The 23,394-nt window shown below is 41.3% G+C and overlaps 1 protein-coding gene across 6 annotated transcripts in view; it reads right to left on the reverse strand.

Moving 5' to 3' along the window:
* Positions 1–23,394, reverse strand: part of TGFBR3 (transforming growth factor beta receptor 3) — a 232,166-nt gene that overhangs the window by 136,593 nt on the left and 72,179 nt on the right. For all 6 annotated transcript variants that reach the window (XM_072649068.1, XM_072649069.1, XM_072649064.1 and 3 more), the window contains one exon: positions 7,116–7,300. In XM_072649068.1, the coding sequence (XP_072505169.1) occupies positions 7,116–7,300 (185 nt within the window). The remainder of the gene's footprint in view (positions 1–7,115; positions 7,301–23,394) is intronic.

Here is a 23,394-nt window from a genome sequence, read left to right on the forward strand (position 1 = left end):
AGCCTGATACCAGTACTCCCAGTGCTCTCCCAATTTCAAAACAAATGTATGGATTGTTAATGTAGATAGATATAAGATAGGAGGAAACAGAGGGAGAGCGAAATCAAGAGAGAAAATGAGAAAAGGGCAAAGAGAAAGAGAGAATGAGAGAAACATACACAGAAAGAGAATGACAGAAAGAGAAAATGTGTGTGTGAGAGAGAAAAGAGAGACAGAGACAGAGAGAGAGAAAGAGGGAGAGAGGGAGAGAGAGAAAGAGAGAGAGAGAGAAAGAAAGGGAGAGAGGGAGGGAGAGAGAGGGAGGGAAAGAGGGAGGGAGAGAGAGGGAGGGAGAGAGGGAGGGAGAGAGAGGGAGGGAGAGAGGGAGGGAGGAGGGAGAGAGAGGGAGAGAGAATTGGTTAACTGCATGACTCTCAGGGTAAACAGTTGATCAGGCCAAACAAAGCCTATACCACTTCAAAGGAAGGTCAAAAGGGAAAATCTGATTCGTGTAAACAAACTCGCAGCCACTCCAGCAACTAAGGAAAGTGTTTTGCAGCAAACAAACCTCTGGTGTTGCTATCTTGCTTCTAGACAGAGGGGAGACATGACAAAACTGTGCCATTGAGGCCAACAGGAAGATGATGGACGCATCTGACTTTGTAAGTCCAAGGGCCACGAGGAGCTGATTTTTATAATGATAAAGAACGCTCCCATCTGCTCCGCACCCCAGCCCCTTTGTTTCAGGGTGCTTATTCTCTACGAAAAACCATCTGCTATTTCTGAGTCGTTCACGCTCTCTGGCTCTCTGCTGCCGCCAGTCTTTCCCCAGCTTCCTGGTCACTTTCAGGGGAGCTGTTTCCAAAGCCAATGATGACGAACAGCAGGCAAGGCCGGCAGATACGACACAACAGACACAAGGACAAGTTACGATGCCCTGGTGACAGCCCAGAAGAGACACCAACATCGCTCACGGCCTTGGTACCAAGGGCTATTCATAAGCTACATCTCTTATTTAAACTACCTGCTGACCTGTAAAACCTCTGCCTACCAATCTTCTCACCAGCTGGCACTCATTATTTTGAGACACATTCCTGAACCCCTATTCACCTGGGACGCAATGGAAAGGGTGCTGGATTTCCAATCTGGGCACCAGAGTCTGAATCTCAGCTTGGTCATTTAGGAACATGGCGACCTCATGCAAGTTGTGACATCTGTGTATCCCTCAGTTTCGTTACCTGCAAAATAAAAAGGTTGGACCAGACAGCCTCTGAGGTCCAATCCAGATCTAAAAGGATGATTCTATGCTCACTGGTGGGGCAGCTAGGTGTCCAAGTGGTTAGAGTGGACATCAAATCTGGCCTCAGATACTTACTAGCTGTGTGACCCTGGGCAAGTCACTTAACCCTGTTTATCTCAGTTTCCTCATCTGTAAAATGAGTTGGAGAAGGAAATGGCAAACTATTCTTGTATCTTTGCCAAGAAAACCCCAAATGGGGTCATAAAGAATCAGACACAACTGAAACAACTCACCAGCCACAATAATGATCACAGGTATGGATAAAAAACCAAACTAAATAGTAGAATTAACTAGAAACTAACTAAATAGTAGTTAATAAAAATAAATAGTAGAATTAAGTTCTTTGCTGGAAGGGGCTGTCACTTTTTAAAATCTTCAGTTACATTGGCACATAGTAGTCACTTAACAAATGCTGACTGACTGGCCAATCTACAAATAACCCTCATAATAAATGCATTCCATTTCCAGCACGGATCGATAATGGCGTATCCATAAAAAGAAGTTATCCCCAGAGAACAACAAAAAGTCAGGCCAGATCACCAGGGAGGGGTTGAGGGGAGGTAGGATGGTTACAGTAAAGAAGGCCAATGCAAATTTTATGGATTCAATAGAATTTTGGCAGACTTGATGAATTTTGAAAACTATTTGCAAGGTTGCAATGATATTACATTTCCATGGTCACACACACAGGAAATAAAAGATATTTAATACGTTTTTTCACTGTTGTACTAGGATTTTTCTCCATCCATCCTCCATCTTCCATCTGTAAATAAACCCATTTCTTTCTTTTCCATTCCCTGTCCTGTCCCTGGCCTTCTGGCACCTTTGACCACAAATCAATCAATCAATCAATCTTTCTCTCTTTCCCCGCCACTATGTGTGTGTTTATGAAGGTATGCATTTGTAAAGCACATGATTTTGTGTCTCTGCTGAATGGCTGAGACACAGGACCGATGGCATTTCCTAAGGTCACTTGGTATGTTGTCTCAGTTACAAAAATGATGGACCACAACCATTCACTTCTTATAGGTCCTTGGGGATGGACATTTCCCAATTTCCTTTGGTAGCTCAACACCATAAATGGGAACCATTCCTAGTGTCAAACTCAATTTTGTAATATACATATTCCAAAATACTAGAAAAAACATCACTGCTGACATTGTTTTCAGCAGTACCTTTAGGAAATCTCATTGCTTTCCCCTTCTGACCAGGCCTTTCTAAACCTTTCTCCGTAGAAGACGACAACTTTTACTAATTTTGCACACACTCACACACATTTGATTACATATCTCATGTCTGTCCCCTGCTTTACACTCCCACAGCCACCGCCTTATATAGTTCAAGCTCTCACCATCTTTTACCTAGTCCAGGGGTGGGGAATCTGCAGCCTCAAGGCCACATGTACTCTTCTAGGTCCTCAAGGGTGGCCTTTTGACTGAATCCAAGTTTTACAGAACAAATCCTTTTATTAAGAAGCTTTGTGCTATGAAGTTTGGATTCAGTCAAAGGGCTGCACCTGAGGACCTAGAGGGCCACATGTGTCCTCGAGGCTGCAGGTTCCCCACCCCAGACCTAGTCTGATACAACAGCCCTCCTAATTAGACCCCCCAAATTCCTGTCTCCCCAGTTTTCTTCTCCAATCAATCCTTCACATAAGGGCCAAAATAATCTTTTTAGTATACAGGAGAAGCAATGTGGCATGGCAGGTAACATCCTCCTTAGTGCTACTATCTGCCATCTGTAGACTCTTAAAAAATCTTTACTGAATGAATGAATGATGCTGTCTCTCCCATTAGTCTATAAACTCCTTGAGAGTAGGGACTGTCTGTATTCCTGGTGCTCAGCACAGTACCTGGCATACAGTAAGAGCTTAATACATGCTTACTGACTGACATGCTGGATCTGGGATAGAAAGATTTGGGTTCAAATTCTTCCTCAGACACTTTCTAGTTATGTGACAACTAAGTAACAACTTTAGTTGAGCCAATCTGCGTTGGTTTCCTCATCTTATGGAAATAATAATGTATCACCTTCCTCCTGGTCCCGGTGCTGACCATGTTAGGATCATGAGATAATGTGGGTAAAGTGCTTTGAAAACCTAAAACCCCATATAAAAGTCAGTTATTACTGCTATCAGGTCACTCCCCTGCTCACAAACTTCCCATGGCTCTCTATGGCCTCTAGGTTAAAATATAAATTCCTAAATGTGGCTTTTAAAGTCCTCCACTGACTCCAACTACATTTTTCAGATTTATTTCATATTATTTCTCCCCCTTACATCCTCTACATTCTAGCCACACTAAATTATTTCTTTCCCTAATACCAGATATTTGCACTAACCATCTTTCACCCTACCCCATTAAAGAATTCCTATCACCTCCCTAACTCTAGGAATCCTTAGCTGCCTCCAAGGTTCCTCTCAGGTACCGTCTTCTCTGTGTGGACTTCCCTGATTCCAATACCTAAAATATGTTCTTTTCCTCTTCAAATAATCCAATGACTTTCTCATTGGCCCCTTACTTTGTAATTTTTAATACGTATACATTATATATCTACGCCTACACAAACATACGTACACACGTATACACACACAAATATAATTGGGCAGCTAAGTAGAACAGGATATTAATAATGTTGGATCTGGAGTCAGGAAGACCTGAGCTCAGATCCTGACTCAGATGCACCATTAACCTCCACACCTCGGTCTCCTTATCTGTAAAATAGGAATGAGGATCTACTGAGATAACCTATGTAAATGAGCAGTACAGAACAGAAACCCCAGCTATTATTATTACAGGGTCAGGAAGACTGACTCATCCTTCAAGTCTGGCCTCAGACACTTACTAGCTGTGTGATCAGGGGTAAAGTCACTTAAATGCTCTCTGCCTCAGTTTCCTCATCTGTAAAATGCAACAGAAAACAAATTGGCAAGCCACTCCAGCATCTGCTAAGAAAACCCAAATGGAGTCATGAAGAGTTGGACACAATTAAATAACAACACTGCTTTTACAAACTCCTTGATGACAGCGACCTTTTGATTTTTTGTCTTTCCATTTCTAGAACCCAGCCCAAAGCAGGGCTGGTGCTCAATTAAACTCAAGTGGCTTGCAGCAGCAGCAGCAGATTTCACTTAGTACACTCAGATAAACACCAAAGTGGGCAAACCCTCCAGTCCTTTCTTGAAATGTTTTCCTTTCAGTACAGCAATTGATCTGAATTTATTTTCAGTGTAAACACAAGTACTGCACAATTTAACACCAAGATGGCCGGGCCTTGGCCCTGTGAGCTGGGACAATGCAATTGTTTCTTACTCTGTCTGAATGAAACATCCATAAAGAAGCAATTACTGGATGTCTTTCCAGCCCCTAAAGTCCCCTACCCTCACTAAGAGCTGCATTTCCTTACCCATCTTCCCCCTACACGTTCTTTCCTCCCCATCAAATGTGGTCCTAGAATAAAGGAGAGAGAGCTTACATATTTGTTGCTGCAGATGTGGAAGGCCCCCAAAAGAATCAGGAGTAGTAATTTACAACATATTGGGGTGAGCTCAATGACCCTATTTTGAAAACAGCCAACTCTGCACACTCTTTTCGAGAACAAAATCTGTTTCCTCTTTGCTTTGCCCTTCCCAGACTCCCATTCCTGCCCAAAGGGGAGGAGGAGGAGGAGAAGGAGGAAGGAATAAGAGGAGGAGGAAGGCACATAAGTGATACTAAATAAATGGTTTGGAAACTGTCCAGCTCTGAACAGAAGGAAGGTCAACAAGAAACGGTTGTCAGGAAAAAAAAAAAGTTTTTCCTAATCCCTAGGGCAGCTATGTGGCCTAGAAGGCTGGGCCTGGAATCAGGAAGACGAGAGTGTCTTGTGTCCCTGGGAAAGTCACTTAACCCTGACTGCCTCAATTTCCTCATCTGTAAAATGAGCTGCAAAAGGAAATGATAAACCATCCCAGTATCTTTGTCAAGAAAAACCCCAAATAGGGTCATGGAGAGTCAGACATAACTGAACAACCACAAAGTGTGAGCATGGATTGTGTGGTTTCCCTTTCCCTGGAAGAAACGATAACATTTCAGACACATCTAATGAGCCATTTAAATAACAGAGGAGCATAGTGCCTAGCACATAGTAGGTGCTTACTAAATGTTCATTGACAGACTGATGGCTTGATGAAGAAACAGACTGGCTCAAACATCACCTTCAAAACTCAATTCAAGTCCCTCCTGGTTTTCTAATCCCCACCACTCCTTCTAAAGCAAATAGCAAACATCTGTATAGGCTTTACTAGGTGCCAGGGACTCTGTGAAGCTCTTTACAATGATTATCTCATCTGATCCTCAAAACAACCCTGGTGCTATTATTATCCCCATTTTACAGATGAGGAAACTGAAACAAACAGGTTAAGCATCTTGCCCAAGGCCACACAGTAAAGAAGTTTCTGAGGCAGGATCTGAACTCGGATATGCCTGCTTCCAAGCCCAATGCTCAGTCCACTGTGCCATCTACCTGACTCGTAATGTCTTCTTCATTTGGAGGTAAGTTCTTTGAAGGCACCTTGGTCTTTCTATCTTCAGCACTTATTCTACAGTGCCTAGCACACAGCAAGCACTTAATAAAAGCTTCTTGGTAGTCTGATGTATAAGGCAACCCATTCTGTCAAATATATTGACTATTTCACCTAATCAATATCATGTCAGGGCCATTAAAAAGAAGAGGCTATGTCCACCCCTACATGACAACCGCCTTCCTACAGCTCCCCTGGAATACAATAGCTTAGAAATATATTCATAGCAGAGATTCTTAAACTGGGGTCTACAGACCAGTTATGTAGATAGATTTAAAGAGGTCCACAAACTTAGATGGGGGAAAACAGAGGGGGAAGATCACATCTTTATTTTCACTTACTTCCAACTGACATTTAGCATTTCCTTCAAGTATAAATTTAATAAACAAGACATAATTCTGATATTTATTTTTATATATTTATGCACTGCCAAAGGAGTCCAACATACACACAAAAAGTTAGAAACCCTGATTTATAGGGAGATAGTGTGGAACAGAATGTCTTGCTTGACTTCAGGAAAAACTAGATTGGAATTCCCCCCCTGACACTAGCTATGTGACATCCCAAAAGTCACTTGACCTCTTTGAGTCTCATCTGTAAAATGATGATAATAACTCCTGAAGAACTGGAATGGTCACTGGGTTGACAATGATGATCAACTATCAACTGCCAAACACTTATTAAACCATGTGCTAGTGTCCCAGGCACAGTGCTAGTATTCCCCTGTACTTGTAGCCCCAAGCTAGGCCCTGGAGGCTACAAGAAGAGTGAAGTAACTCCTACTCTCAGGGTACTTACTTTCCATCAGAGGAGACAAATGTATACATATAAACACAGACAGAGTAAAATGACCAAAAGGGAAAATATAGGAAACGCACTTTATGACTTTTAAGAGCCATATAAACACCATTTATTGTTTTATTATTATTATAGCTGATGTCCAAGGCCTCTGAAAGATGAACTTCTAAAGAAAACTCTTTCAGAGACTGGGGCAGAATCCAAGTAACCACCAAAGAGGAAGACTGTAGTTCAGTGAGTCTCTAAGTAAGGAATTCCCTTCTTGAAATGCTTCTCTATTTCTCTAGCACCCTCTTCCCCAGATCAGAATGCAATTCCCCCTAAAGAACTTCCCGTTCATATCTAAGTAACCCTGGTTTACCACAGGGTTGGAAGGAAGCCCTCTAGTTTTTGTTTTTGTTTTTTTAAATCGCCTGTTGGTTTTGGGTTTGCCAGTTAAAGGCACAGTGGCTTTGGCAGTGAACCCATCCAACCTACCTCTCTCTCAGGCTGGCCAGGTCCTTCATCAGGATTCCGAAGATTCAGGATATGTACCTCCTGAGGCAGACTGGTTGTGCCCCGGCTTGCACAGCCAGAGAGGACAGTGAAACTCTCCAACAAGGCTTGGACAGGGTGTGAGGAGTTGACAGGGGACAGTACACATTCTGTCCGAGGCACCGGTCCTGCAGAGAGGAAAAAACAAAACAAAAAACCACTTACACATGCCACTCGGAAACATCAGAACTCATCTAAACTCAGAAGCATGGATCCTCCTAGGACTATGATTCTGTGTCTGGAGTCCTCTAGCTTAGACCAAGGATGACAATGAAGGTTTATTATTTCCAACATTAAGAGAGAATGGCTAAACTATTTTTTTTAAGAAACCAACATGTTTCATTTCTTTTGAGTGTTTTTTGTTTTTAATTCCCTTTTGGCTCACAATACTATGTAAAATTACTCTGGGCAAGGACACTCCCCATTTGACATTTGCACAGGTCTCCTCCCAAACATCAAAAGAATTTTCCACCTCCCTCTGAGAAGGATATTTTTTAAAAAACTAGAAACAAGTATATTTATTTGTTGATTTAGATAATACATTCAAATTCATTCATTCATTTGGCAAACCCTGATGAAGTGCCTAATTAAATACACAGCTGTTGTTCCACTGGTTCCCACAAAAATATATAGATATATATATAGATACAAAGGCATAGAGGAGGTCTCTGGTCTTTTGGGACAAACTCTACAGGACACACGCAGAACTGATAAGGATCACACAAGCTTGGGAAGGGGCAGATGGGTGGTGATCTACACCAATGGAAGGAAGTGCCCAAAACCACACTGAAGAGATCACAAATCTACTACAGAGCTCTAGTATTGAAGAGAGCATTTCCCTCATGCATAACATACTGTAGGCTTCATGAGACTGATTGCCCAGGGACCCTCATTTTAGAAAGAACCCTAGGCCTCCCTATTGCCGGAGTTCTCTCTCCTAATTCCTCCTTCCTACCAACAACCTTGCCCCCCTACAGATGCCCCTCCTTCTCCTCCACTCCACCCTTCCCCTCACTCACAACATTATTAGATGTAACATCTTTCCACATTAGACTAAGGGTCCCTTCATCTTTCTGGATCTCTGTTTCCTCCCTTGTAAGATGATGGTGTTAAACTTGATGGCCTCCAAAATCCTGTCTAGCTCTAGATACACATAACATGAACCTGAGGTCACATTCAGCTCACAACTGAAGTTATCCATTTCATTGGCCTCCCTGTGGACACTGACCTCGCTTCCAACACAAATGCAACTCAGGGGCCCAGCCAGTACCAACCCACTGTCTCAACACCATAAGCAGGCACAGTGTTTTGCCAAGTCTATTTCAGAACTGACTGGAATTATCTAAACTCATAGCAGCTATCTGGTTTACACCACGAGGCGTAGGTCTTTTTCCAATACTCAGCAGCACCCTGTGTCAAGCTGCTGGATCTTTTTTGAGAGACGGCATGAGGTGGCAGAGAAACAAGAAAAACAAGCACCCAAGCATGATGGCAAAGTGAGTCTCCCTGGAGTGGGTCACTAGAATGAGGCAAACATTAGCTTAAGCAAACATTTCCCCCACAGCTTCCCAATCCACTCTCTTTTGCCACGGTCCACGGGAGGTCTGGTATGTCTGATACTGGAGGGGTACAGAGAAAAGTTCCCCCCACCATAGTTCTTCATAGGGTTGAGGAGATGTCTATGCTGAGCTGTGCATTTTCATCTTAATGTCATAAATTAGCCATTATTACCCATGTTAGATAAACAAATCAAGGCACAGCCAAAAATATTTCACAACTGGGACAGGCGCTTATCAGAACAAAAATCTAGACAGATTTACAATTTATATTGACCTAGCTAGTGCCTCTCTCACTCCCTTCCTCTTCTCCCCACTCCCCCTTCAAATTCTTTATTTTCAATATATTTTGGAACATTAATAATAACTCATGTAAAAGAACAGATGGGGTAACCAAAGTAATTTGGTGTGAGAGATAGATCACTGGACCACCTCAGACACGTACTGGTTGTGTGATGTTGGCCAAGGCATTTAGCCTCAGTTTAATTATCTGTAAAATAAAGGAGTTAGGGCTCCATGACCTCTTGGGTCTCTACCAGCTCTAAATCTATGGTCCCTCATTTTTGCCTTGCTCTCTGTTACTACTATAGGGACTTCTATGTGTGAAAACTCCTTCCACCAATGTGGGTTGGTGATTTACCCATCACTTATAGTATCAGAGAATTTTATGGAAAACTAAGGGTTAAGCTTCTTGTCCATGCATCCACATCCAGCATTGTGTGCCATAAACAGGATTTGAATCCAGGTCTCCCCTGAGACAGCTGACCTATCTACAACATTATGTTGTCCCTCAGGCAGTTCCTTCAGAGTCGGATAATAAGATTTTTATGAGAGGACTGGAGATTTTTTTTAAAATGAAAAGATCTCAGGGGAAAAAAATGACACAGGCAGGTCCTTAAGAGCCCTGTCCAAAGGCACAGGTTGTATCTGCCCCAGGCATGGGATGAAAGCAATGAGAAGGGGAATTGGGGAGAGAATTTTTATTATATGTGTGTGTGTATGTGTGTGTATATATATATACACATATACACACACACATATATAAAAGTAGCATTCTCTACACTATCAATCAACAAATATTGATTTATCACCTACTATGTGCTAGGCCCTGGGCTAAGCACAGGAGGTACAAGACAAAGGTGAAATAAATACCCTCAAGGAATTCACATTTTATTGGGGGAGATCACATGTACACAGAAAATTAAATAGTAAATATCCATTTAATAATTAAAACATAGTTTGAGGGGGTGAGGCACTAGCAGCTCAGGGAGATCAGGAAAGGCCTTGGAAAAAGAGGGTACTTGAGTTGTCTTAAAGGAAACTATTTCTAAGATGCAGAGGTGAGGAAGGAAGGAATTCCCAGCACAGTACACAGCCTGGGCAAAAGCACTGGAGATAGGAGATGGAAAGAAGTCCCTTTTATTTGGATCATACACAATCCAAACGAATGAGCAAACAAGATGTGGAATAAAGTCACTGAGAAATAAAAGCATGAACTTTAAACTATTTACATGTTGATCAAAGGACCTCTGAGTCTCCAAGCTCAGAGATTCTGCTGGGGGGGGGGGGGGGTAGGCGGGGGGCGGGGAGAGAACAAGTCCTAGGGGGCTGGATTGTTTATTTCATTGCTGTCAATGGGTGGAAACCCCCTCTGGTGTCACACATCAGTCAATCTTCAGCAGATATGAAAGTTCTAGAAGAGAGGTTCTTAACCTTTTTGGGGGGGGAGGGGGTCAGTCTAATGAAACTTATGGACCCCGACTCAAGTAAGGTTACCAAGAAAACCAACTGTATTGAAATAGTTTATTGTGTGTATACATATATATGTATATATGAGTGCATGTGTGTATACATACTTATGTATACACACACGCATACATGCATACCTATATACAATGTGTACATATATGTATGAATGCATGTGCACATATACATATGTATGTGTATATATACATGTGTATATATGTGTATGTGTGTATTTTTTTTTAAACAAGTCCACATTTAAGAATATGCACGTTTCCCAGAGTCACCTAGCCAGTGACTTAGAAGTCGGGCTTGAACTCAGGTCTTTCTGTCTCCTCCATCCACACTAGCCACTGTGACTTGTACCCACTTTTCCGAAAGACTAACAATACCATCTCTCATTCTGTCGATGTTGCCTCAGATCTAGACTCTGCCTACGTAACCCAGAGGGGCACTGCTGCCACTATCTCTCTTGCCACGTGTGTATTCCAGCGGTGGAGGGTCTTTCTCTGGCTCTTTCTTCCCTCTGCTCACTCTTTATCAATACAAGATGCTTTGCATCCTTGTAGGTTTCATTCCTTCCTCAACGCTCTACCCTCTCTCTCCTCACCATCACCATCACTATCACTTGCAATGAATCTTTGGTCTCACTTCGGAGAAGAGAAATGATCCTGAAATGAGGGAGATGGCAATCAGGTTGCTGAGCAACCAGTCCCATGGGGCTCCCCCCACCCCCAAAAGCTGTCGAAGGCAGGAAACACACTTGTTTTTCTCCACTCTTCCTGAATACGAAACATTGCCCTACACCTCTCCAGGTGGTATTTAGAATATTGCATTTTCCCACCATCCCCCAAACACACATGCACACACACACACACACACACACATCCTGCTCTCAACCTCATCCTGTCTACCTTTGCTTTCCCTTAGAGCAGTCCCCAACTTCAGAAAGGCCTCCCCTTCTCCTGTGACCACATCCTGGTCCTGGGCATGCTTCAAACGTCCTCCTATCCCTAGCCTCATCTCGCACTGATGGCACTACTATTTGACCAAGAACGTCTAGAACAGGAGTTCATTTTGGGGTTTTTTTTTCCTTATGGAATCCTTTGGTAGTCTTGGTGAAGTCAACAGACCCTTTTCTCGGAATTATGTTATTAAGTACATACATTAAAATACGTAGGATTAAGATGCAAACCAATCCTATTAAAATAAAACTGTCATTTTTTTTCCCATTCAAGGTTCTCAGGCCCCCTGAAATCTATCCCCTGACCTCATGCACCAAGCCCTGGTCTAGAGGCAAGTTATGCTCTTTATTCTATAAACACCAATCTTCACGGCAGAACCCCTTTGACAGCATGACAGAAAGTCCCCTCATTTTTACCAGCAAGGGTTTTGGGCTGCTACAAGGCCAGTCACTAACTAAACAACCTCAGGAGCTAAGAAAACCAGGTCCCAAGTTTGCTGATGTGAGTCCCTTGTTCCCTGGAGTGGCACAAAAGTTTCTTGACCAAGCACTGCTCAACGTGGCTGCCCACACGGGTAAGCTTGGGGGGGGGGGTGCTGTCCCAGGCTCTGGCTTCTACAGCCTCCTCCTTTCCTCCCCCGCCACCCCCCAATCACAGGCAGCAGGCCCTGGAAGAAATCTGAGGGACTGAATCACAGGATTTCAGGGTTGGAAGGAACCTCCTCCTTCAACCTCCACCCAAAAGAACTCCCTTTCCCACCCAAGTGCCACCTTGCTTGAGAAGCTTCAGGGAGAAAGAGCCCACTGACTCCCAGAGCAGCCTTACAGTTTTTGGAGAGCTCTCATTATTAGGAAGTTTTTTTTGATATCAAGCCAAAATCGGCCTGTTTTCAACTTCCACTCATTGCTTCTGGTTCTGTTCTCTGAGGCCAAACAGGATACATCTAATCTCTCCTCTGTACGACCACCTTCCATTCCAGACAATAATCATTATTGTCAATAAGCTTTTATTAAGTGCCTCCTATGTGCCAGGCACTTGTGCAAAGTGTTAGGGATACAAAGAAAGGCAAAAGACAGTCCTAGCCTCTTCTCCAGGCTAAATAACCCGAGTTCCTCCAAACCATCTTCATTTGGCATGGACTCAACGACCTGCACCATCTTGGATGCCCTCTTCTGAACAGTCTCCAGCTTTTCAATGTCCTGCCTAAAATGTGATCCAATTGACACACAACTCCAAATGTGGTCTGACCAGCACAGAATACAAAACTGCCACCACCTTCTGCTTGGCTTTGCCACTCGTGACCCATTGTGAATAATGACAGCTAGCATTTCTATAGTACTTCAAGCTTTCCAAAGCACTTTACCTATATTATCTCATTTTGTCCTCACAACGACACTGGTTGGTTGGTTGGTGCTGTGGCCATCTTCCTTTTTACAGATGAGGAAACTGAGGTGCAGAGAGATTAAACAACTTACAAGCCTTGAGACAAAATCTGAACCCACATCCTTCTGACTCCAGATCCCAGGCTGTGCCAACCTAGCTCCCTCTACAATCACCTCACCTCAATGAGCCTGCTTCTTCCTCCAGAAAATGGGTCTCTGGGTCCATTTCAGCTTACGTGGATGATCTCTCTAATCCTAGGACCTTATGAACAGAGAGCCTTTTTTTGTCTTTTTCATTTTCTTCTGGAGGTTTTACTTCTTACACCAAATCTTCATGTTCCTAACATTCTGACTCATAAAAGCCAATTAGAGCCAGGCTGCGTTGTTGGATGAGAAACTCCCCCAAGGGACCATGTTTTTGCCTTCTTTTATATTTCCCAATGCTATCCCCAACTGAAATCCCATCTTTTACAGTAAGCCTTTCCCAGCCCCTCTTAATTATTTTCTGTTCATACTGTATGAAGCACGTTTGTCCATGTTTGTTTGCATGTTGTCAACCCCTTTAGATTATAAGTTTCTTATGGGCATGGACTATCCTTTTGTAGCCCCAGAATTTAATACAGTACCTGGCACATACTAGGTACTTAATAAATGGGTTTTCTTAGTTGACAGCACAGTGCTTAGCAAACAGTAAGCGCCTAATAGATGTTTATTGACTGTTGACTCTAAATCCTTCTCTCTCAAATTTCCTGACGCCAGAAAGTAGCATCTCTTTTCACTGTGCCCTGATGATTCTCTCCCTCTTGTCTACCTTCCCAACAAACGCAGTAAGGAAATATAAAAACAGGCCTCTCTTCCTTTTGTTCCGGCCTTTTAGATCCAAAGCAGGCTTCCAACCTCAGCCAGGAGCACCGCCCATTTCTCAGGACTGATTACAGACCAGTGGTGAGCCTGGATAGGATCCAAAAGGAGTTTTTTGTGGGGGGAAGGGGGAAATGGATGCCATTGCTGCCCACACTTTAAACCTAATCCTTCCTACAAGAAGAGATTAATATCCCACCTTTTATAACAGAATAAAATCATCTGGGGGAGGACCACTGTCCAATGAGAGGCAAAGCATTAAGTCCTTTTCAGATTCGATAAATAGGATCCTTAAGCATTCTGAATGCAGATGCATGCCAAGCTAATACAAACATCTGGTACCTATTCTGCCTAATTTTCAGCCCTCTGATTTCCCATATTACCCAAGATTCTAATGAGGAACGTGTGTTCAGCTATAATAAGTGTAATCATGAGGCAAGGGAGGAGGGGAGGTAATCATATAGGGGGATTTTATTCGAACAACAACATTGGCTAACGCAGTTTCTCTTATGGTCCCAGAGGGAATTCTGCAATGCTGTCAGCGGCAAAGAGGGACAAAATCCCACAGACTGTGGGATTCAACCCCTCAACCTCTTTTTCTGCTTTTGAGATGAAAATCCCTCTGGCTCCCACGGGATGCTGGAATCTACACTGAGAGGGACCCAACAGTTTCTCATCCAACGATACAGTCTAACTCTAATTGGTTTTTATGAGTTGAAATTTTGGGAACATGGGGATTCGGTGTAAAAATAAAAACTCTAGAAGAAAATGAAAAAGGCAAAAACACACCTGGAAAGGGTTGAAGTCCCTGCGGGTATACATACTCCATGTGCTCATGTTTGGAAGGTCTCAAATTACACCTCAACAGTTCTACAGCCCATCTGGGATGGAGCTTGGGAATGTCCCACTTTTAAACCATAAAAGGATCCCCCACTACACCCCTTCCCCATCCCCCACTGATATTTTTCAAAGATAATAAAGCATAGGCAGAATGGTACTAGCTAGCCATGGCAGGAAAATGAAAGGCAGAATATTCCTGAATCTTGGGGCACCCATTTCCAGGAAAGGATTGGTGGGATGTTTCAATGGTACAGCTTCTTAGAAGTATGCTCATCACCTGCCTCTCCACCACCCTCTACCCCCCCCCCAGCTTCCACCGTCTGAACCCAAAACCATTCTCTTGACTCACCATCACCCCCCTTCCAAGAAGTCAAGTGTATATAGGTGTTAGCACTTTGTGGAAACCAATGTGTGACTGTGTTTATAAACTTTTCTGTTATGTTTTTAAATGCTCAGAATGAAAAGAGCCGAGACACTTTCAGAAACCAGCTTCTAAAACCACTAGAAATTGTTAAACTGACGTGTAATCTCTAGACAATCTGTTTTTTTAAAAAATGCATTAACAACCTATGTGTCTGCATATGTGTGCAAGTATACATACACACACACACACACACACCAACTAAGGAGGGGGAAAAAACCCAAGGAGTTTCAAAACTGGGGAATAGTGACCTTAAAACGCAGGTTGCCAAAAGAAGGCTCATCCTGATTGGAAGGAAATTATCCAGGCCTCTTGTGGAAAGGCCAAGGTGCCTGCCCTAAATCTAAAAGGAAAGGGAGAAAAAACAAGCAACAGAAAAAAAAGAACTTTAATGAATGAGAACTAGCAACTCCCCCTTGCAAAGGCCCCAAAGGTTGAGAAAGAGAGTGAGATTGGAGTCAGAAAAAGTCATAAAAAGATGTTTTTCAAGGACTTTATTTTCCTACCCCCTCCCCCCAAAAACGTTTGGATTCATGATTTTTTAATAATAAAATGAAAGGCAAGAAGAAAGGAGAGAATCGGGACCTCAATATTTTAAAAAATGAATGTTAAAGTATAATTATTCCATTAAATAATAATAATAAAATGAAAATATTTGAAGATTCCATAGAAAGCACTTAGTAGTGTTCATTGATTAAAAGAGATTGATGGAAAAGGAAGGATTTTATGAAAAACTCTTACTATGAGGCCATTATAACTAAAGTCTGCTAAGGATGATTTGTACAGAATAATTCACAAATGCCAACATCAGATAAGTTTCTGTCAGCGAGCACTGGCATTTGAAGAAGATAAAGAAGAACTGAGGGTCCTCTTTGCTTATATTGAAATGTATCTAAATTCAGAATATTAAAATAGATTTAACGACATTAGCTTATTTTCACATGCATGAGACAGGGAACACTGATATGTAATCTCTTGAGTCTCTTCTAACCCCATAATAGTAAAAGCACTTGTTTTTGGAGTCAGTGATAGTTGCTGTCCAGTATTTCTGACTCTTCATGACCCCATTTGGGGTGTTTTTGGAAAATATACAGATGAAGAAACTGAGGCAAACAGGGCTATGTGACTTGTTCAGGGTCACACAGCAATTGCCTGAGGCAGGCTAGATTTGAACTCAGGAACATGAGTATTCCTGACTCTAGATCCAGCGCTCTTTCCACTGTACCGCCTGGCTGCCCTATGCTCAATTACTTTTCAGTTGTGTCCGACTTTTCGTGATCTCATTTAGTATTTTCTCAGCAAAGATACTGGAATGCTTTGCTATTTCCTTCTCCAGCTCATTTTACAGATGAGGAAACTGAAATAAACAGGGATAAGTGACTTGTCCAAGGTCAGTAGGTATCTCTTCTAGAGTTCCAACCCTATCATAGAAAAAGTATTCACTTTTTTTTTTTTTGAAACTGGAGGACCTGGGTTTGAATCCTTCAGACGCTTAGTACCTGTGTGACCCTGGGCAAGTCATTTAACGCTGTTTACCTCCATTTCCTCATCTGTAAAATGAGGGGGGCTAGATCACATTCCTTCCAGCTCTAAGTCTATGATCTGGGATCCTAAGAAGTCTGAGTTTCCCTTTCTACATGACCTTTTCCTCTCTTTGATGCTCTCAATATTAATAAACCATTTCAAGTCTTCCTTCATTGTCCAACTTCCTGCCTCTATCAAAACAGGGAAAGCACGTGATATTGGAGATGCCACGACTTCGGTGATAGTGAATCTGGAGTCAGAAATCTGGGAGTGGTCAAACTGCTTAATGACCCTTCAGACTGGGGGTGGGGAGGAGGGGAGAGGCTAGCTGGGGAATGACTGGGAACATATACAATTTCAACCCTGGACGAGGATGGGGTGATATCAAAGAGAAGGTAAGAATTGAGGACCCATAACTATTGGGATAACTTCATCAAGGACTGTTGACAATGATGCTAATTAAAGATACTGATAAAATAACAAAATCAACAAATTAACATTAAATGAACAAATGTAGTTCATTGCTAATTAAACTAGTCAACAGAATATAATATCCATAGCTACTGGAGAACTTTATCAAGGACTGTTGACAATGATGCTAATTAAAGATACTGATGAAATAGCAAAATTAACAAATTAACATTAAATGAACAAATGTAGTTAATTGTTAATTACAATTAACTGTTAGTTAAACTAGTTAGAATTAATTTTTAAAATCGATTTTTTAAAAACTTGAGAACTTGTCTTTACATGTCATTTGGAAATAAATGAAATATTATTTTAAAAAGAGAAAAAATTCAAGAACTTGTCCTTAACATGTAATTGAGCAAAAATAAAATATTATTTTTAAAAAAGAAAAAAACTTGAGAACTAGTAAGATGAGAGAAAAACTTTTTTTTAAAAAGTTCAGTTATACAAAAGCCACACAGTCACTCATGTCAAAATGAGGGGGGCTAGACCACACTCCTTCTAGCTCTAAGGCTATGATTCAGGATCCTAAGAAGTCTGAGTTTCCCTTTCTACATGACCTTTGTGGCACAATAAAACATATATAAAATTTAAATTAAATATCAACATTATAAAATTAAATAGATTGTTCCTAATTAATTCCTTAAATATTACATTAAAGATTAAAGCTGGGCTTGGTTAACTTTCATTGGGAAATTTTATCAAAAGTGGTGCTGGGAATACAGTCCTGGTCCTGGAATAGGGAGGGTTAGACTAGTTAATCTGCGCTGAGACCCCTTGCTCAAGGTTCTCAATCCACGGTGTCTGAAAGGTCAGCCATCCTGGTTTATCTCAATTCGGTTCTGTCACCAAAGCAACAGCACAGAGAAGAGGCTGCTACGACCTCACGCTGTTTGGTGACACGTTTTTTAACATGATAAATCCCTCGATGACAAGGTACGTTGACTCCTCTGCCTTGACTAGAAGAACACTAATATCTCTTCAGGCAAAAGGATGGATTTTTTTTTTCTTATGAAACCATCAAAGAGAAATTTGCTAATCTGTTTTACTTAGGACAGAAGAGAATGAAACCTGCATGCTCACTATGGTTACTTTGTTTTCCTTTTATGATACCTCCCTACCTGTTATTCTAAACCCAAGAAAGAAGCCATGTTCATGGCAGAGACTGGGTTTTGGGTGGGTTGCTTCCTTATGGAGATCTATTGGTATCGAGGTCTCCCAGCTCAGGAATCTGAGCACCTGCTCCAAAACTCAACATATCAGCAACTCTCCACATACACTAATCACCTTAATATGAATAGGAATGTCCAAATTTCCCTAGTTCCTGAAGACCTATAAAGCACTTAATCTTGCTTGAGCCTCTCTATAGCTCTGTGAGGTAGGTCCTATGACCCTCAATTTACAGGTGAGGAGGGAAATTAAGAGACTTGCTTACCAGACACATAGATAATAAGGACCATAACCTGGATCCGTGCCCACTTCTCCCAAGCGCTGTGTCCCATGGAGTACCAGCTCACAGAGCCTAGAATGTTCTAACCTCCTGGAAGCTCTAGCACCCTTCGAGGGTTAATTAAGGTCAGGTGTCACCTCTTAATATGAAGCCTTTCTCACTCTTCCAAAGAACTAGTGTTCCTCCTACCCTCTCTCAAGAAACAGCTTTAGATTTGCTTTGTCTACGTGCTGTATTTACTTATCTTTATATGCTGTTTTTCCCTCTAGCCCCAATAGAATGCACACTACCTGCTTCCTTTTAGTCTCTATCTGCTGTGCCTAGCACAGTGCCTGGCAAAGACTAGGCATTGGCTAAATGGAAGCCTCAGGTTCTGGTGCTTCCTAAGGGCTGTTTTCACAGCTTAACAAACCTGGGTTGCTGTTGAGTTTGGGTTGGTTGTTTTTACCTCCAGGCTAATTTGAAAAAACTTTTCCAACCCACTTCCTCCTTTTCCATGAGCACATTCCATCCTCAAAACCCTTTTTCTTTTTTCAAAACAGCTTTTATTGAATCTTCTGGTTCTGAAGACCCAAGATTTTGTCAATCAGGTCCTCCAGATGTCTTTGGTCCTGATGAATCCCACTCATGGAATCATCTGAGTCCAACCAAAGAGGTCATGTCTTCCACACTCCTCACCTTCAGAAATCTAGGCCTTATGGACAGGTGGGAACTCTTTTCATGATACTACAGATGCTTCCATCTTTAAACTCTCAGTTTAGATGTCAACATTTTGATGCATGAAACCAACAAGCCAGTTTGACAGTACATAATGTAACAACGTGTTGGAGGGGCACAAATTCAGTTTTTCAATGTGTACCACAGAATGGTCCGGACCAGCATGTGCAGAACTTCCAATATGGAAACTCCCTCCACCAATGTTGATCAGTAACTCTTCTGTAACTTATAGTTGTCAGGGTTAAATAGTTAAATCACTTGCCCATGGCCATATCACTGGTATGTGTTAGGAGCAGCACATTGCTTTTCCACCATGAAATCACTCACTGAAAATTCCAATTATGATTTACTTCACCTTTTTAAAAAATTTATTTTCAATTTACAGAACAAGTATTTCTATAACACAGTACAATAAGAAAGATGACTGCACATGAAACTGCAAATCTACCATATACCTTCAAACATACAACATAATTATCATAAAAATTTCTCTTTTTTTCCTCTTTTTCTTCCCTCTCCTCCCCCCTACCATTAAACATAAGTAGGTATATATGTGTAAAATTATTCTGTACATACTTTATGTTTTTATTTATCAGTCCTTTCTCTTCATCTTTAAATCTACTTAGGAAATTATTGTTTCCAAAGGACAGCAATTTTAGGAAAGGTGAAAGTAAGAGGTTAACTCATCACACTCTATTTCTATAAAATAATCTGCTTCTATCACATTACATAAAAGAAACTCTTCCCCACCCCCAAGGGAAATTACTGAGAATTTAGTAAAAAGAAAATAAATGCTGTAAATGTTGTTTAATCAGCTTAATCTCAATAGGGCTCCCCCCGCAAAAAAAAAAAAAAATAGACTGAATGAGACCTGTTCAATCCAACATCTGCTAAGCTCAGGCCCTGGCCAGAGGTATGCAATGTGGTCAAGCAGTGAAAAACAAACATCTGTATCTATAAGACAAAGACACCTTTCAAAACAGATGTGCTGTCCAGTGTTTCAAAGCACAACTTTTTAAAAAGTCTGTCCCTTCACTTACTTCCCAGCAAAGTCATTTCTGTTTTTTTGGCCTTTGTGAGCAAGAAACAACCCCATGTGGGTTACTTTGGAAAGGACTTTCTCACAGTAATTTTCCATTTTGGACCAACTAGTTTCTCCCTTTTTCCTCCCAAATAAGATTTGAGAAACCTGGCTGGCAGAAAGAACTTACCTTTTCTAGCAGAAACCAAACATCACCCATGCTACAAAAGCAAGAACCCCAGAACAAAATATACCCATTTTCTGAATACCAGAAAGATTCATGTTTCAGATACATCATAAGGAAACAAACTACAGCTCTACAGGACCCATGACTTAAAGAACACCAGTGAATCTGTCACTTTGTCAATTCTTTCCTCCACATCTTTGCTCACGTGAGTTCAATGTGAGCTCACACCTTCTACAGTAACACCAGATTTGTGCCAAATGATCAGGAAATGAGATGTTCCATACAAACCTGAAGCTTGCCCTATGAAATGCTGAACTCCTCTGATCTATCTTTAATGACCAACGTTTTCAAATCTGCTACACGCGTCTCCACTTCCTTAAACAGAACATATGGAACATAATTTCTCTTCTAAATGACATAGAGTCACTGTGAACATTTATTATTTACCATGGGGCCCACAGAACCTCAGAACATGAAGCCTTCAACACCCACCTGTTATGTGACCATAGGCTAGTCTTAATAAACAACTCTATACCTCAGGCTTCTCATCAGTTTAATGGGGATTTTTAAACCTATAGTATACCAACTTCACACAACTGCCATAATAATAGCTAACTTATAGACAGGGGCTACCAAAAGTCTTGATGTAGTTTTAAGCTTTATATTAAAGTTTTAATTAAAGGGATTAAAGTTTTAAAATGCTCTTTGGGGGACATCTTGTAGAGCACTTCAAGGTTATTTAAGTTAATTTGAATATATTATCTCATTTGATCGAATGTCTGCAAATTTTTCTGCAAACTTCAAAGTGTTACAGAAATGTCAGCCACTATTATTAGTTACTAACATTAAACCCTCTATCAGAAGATCCTTGAGAGCAAGGATGGTTGGCAGCATTCTTCTCTTTCAGCACCTGACAGGATATCTAGTATACAGTAGGTGCTTAATAAATGCCTGTTGAGTGGCAGTGACTGTTAAGGAAATCTTAAGCTTTTTATCACACATGAGTTTTTGCAAGAGGAGAATTCAAACTCAATGTTCTGGATGAACTCTGGCCTATGAGCACTTCCTACAGGTTGTTGAGGGAAAGTGTTTTTATTCCTTCCTGTGCATGAATCCATTTTGAGGGAAGCCATCTTAGAACTGCCACATGAAGTCTCCTGTTCAGGTTGACAGATGAATGGATTCATGCCATGGCATCAAAGGAAATGGGAGGCTGCTCTCAAGGATGGATTTCAAGTTGAGAAGCGATTTCATTAAAACACACACACATACACACACACACACACACACACACACACACACACACACACACACACACACACACACAATCAGTAACTCAATCCCAGAGAATTCCCTTGGAGCTCTGAGCCGAGCATCTCTCCTTACAAAAATCTAACATGTAATCCAAGCAATTTTTCTACATTTACACAGCCATCATCCTCTTGGGACCCCAAGTTGGGTGAGGAAATACTTAACCTCAGAGCTGTTAAAATTTCCCTGAATCAAGATAGCTAGGGTTTTCTTTTTTTTTAAGTGCTTTTTAGCAGTAAAATGTACTTCCTTTTCCCCAGAGATAGCCCATAAATTGTCGTGGATTGTAACCTTCTTTACCGTAAAAAGGATAGGAAGTCACATGGAAACAATGAATGGAAGTACACTTTTTAAAAAAACCAAACAAGAACAGGAAATATTGGGTAGTTTATGGCAGAAAGGCATATTGAAACAAAAGGGAAAAAATAAACCCTACTTTTCTCAACTCCAAACCCTTCAGTAACACCCCCAAAAAGCACACAAGTCCAACTCCCATGAGATAACCCCATCATAGTTACAAGAAGGGAGGGGGTGGTTTAAGCCTTTAAATTTGTGCTTCCCAAATTACTTTCTTACCGAATGAACCCCTGAAAAAAGAGCAACACATACTTCATTATATTGTTCAAAATGATTCATAATAGACCTTTGAAATGCTAAAAACAATTAAGTGAGGAAATACTAGAAGAGATAAAAAATGATTGCAAGGAGCCAAAAAGAGAGTTTTGCTTATTTTTATATCCAAATGCATAGGCATGTCTAAACTGGCAAATAAAACAGGCAAAAATAAGAATGCATCTGGATTCAAACCGTTCAAAGCAAGGTCTCTCCAAATCACCTGCACTCTCATTTCCATCTGGGAGAAATCAACGTTCAGCTGAACAAAGTTGCTACTCCCCAAAAGGCAGTGTGGTTTAGTAGATAGGGAGCTGGCCATGGAATCCAGAAGACTGCAGTTCAAGTCTCACTTGAACAGGCTCCAATGTCTGAAGCAACTTTCTAAGGCTGCGAAGGCAGAATGGTATGGTGCAGAAGGCGTTGGACTTGGTCTTAGGAAGCCATGGGTTCAAATCCTACTTCATATTCACTAATTGTATGCCCTTGAATAAGTGATTTAACCTCTCTTGCCTTAATTTTTTAATCTGTAAAATAAACAATTTGGATATGAGGGCCTCTGAGATCTTAAGCTATGATCATGATGCTCAGCTACATACAGCAGAGTTACAGGTCTGCCATCAGTGGAGATCTCCTACTCCCCAATGAAACCAAAGCTATAAACTAAAAAAAGAAGAGAAAAAAACGTTGCTGTTCAGTCGTGTTCAACTCTTCATGATGCCATTTGGACTTTTCTTGGCAGAGATAATGAAGTGATTTTTGCCATTGCCTTCACCAGCTCTTTTTACAGATGAGGAAACTGAGGAAAACAGGATGAAGTGACTTGCCTAGGGTCACATAGCTAGAAAGTGTCTGAGGTCACATTTGAACTCAGGTCTTCCTGACTTCAGGCCTGGTGCTCTATGTGCTATGGTGCCACCAAGCTAAACCGAAAAAAAAATACCTACAGTATTGACAGTTATTTCAGTTTAACAAATTCACCAGTTAAGAATCCAAGGAGACCAAGGCATTAACCAAATGAGTTAATACACGGAAAGGGCTTTGCAAATCTTAACGTGCTATATAAACATAAGCTATTGTTATTATTTATCATTCAAATACATACCCTCATTGTAACAGTTAATATAATATAGAAAGAACCCTTTAGATTAGCCCACATTGTAG

The sequence above is a fragment of the Notamacropus eugenii genome, chromosome 2 (genome assembly GCF_028372415.1).
Source record: "Notamacropus eugenii isolate mMacEug1 chromosome 2, mMacEug1.pri_v2, whole genome shotgun sequence".
Lineage (NCBI taxonomy): Eukaryota > Metazoa > Chordata > Mammalia > Diprotodontia > Macropodidae > Notamacropus > Notamacropus eugenii.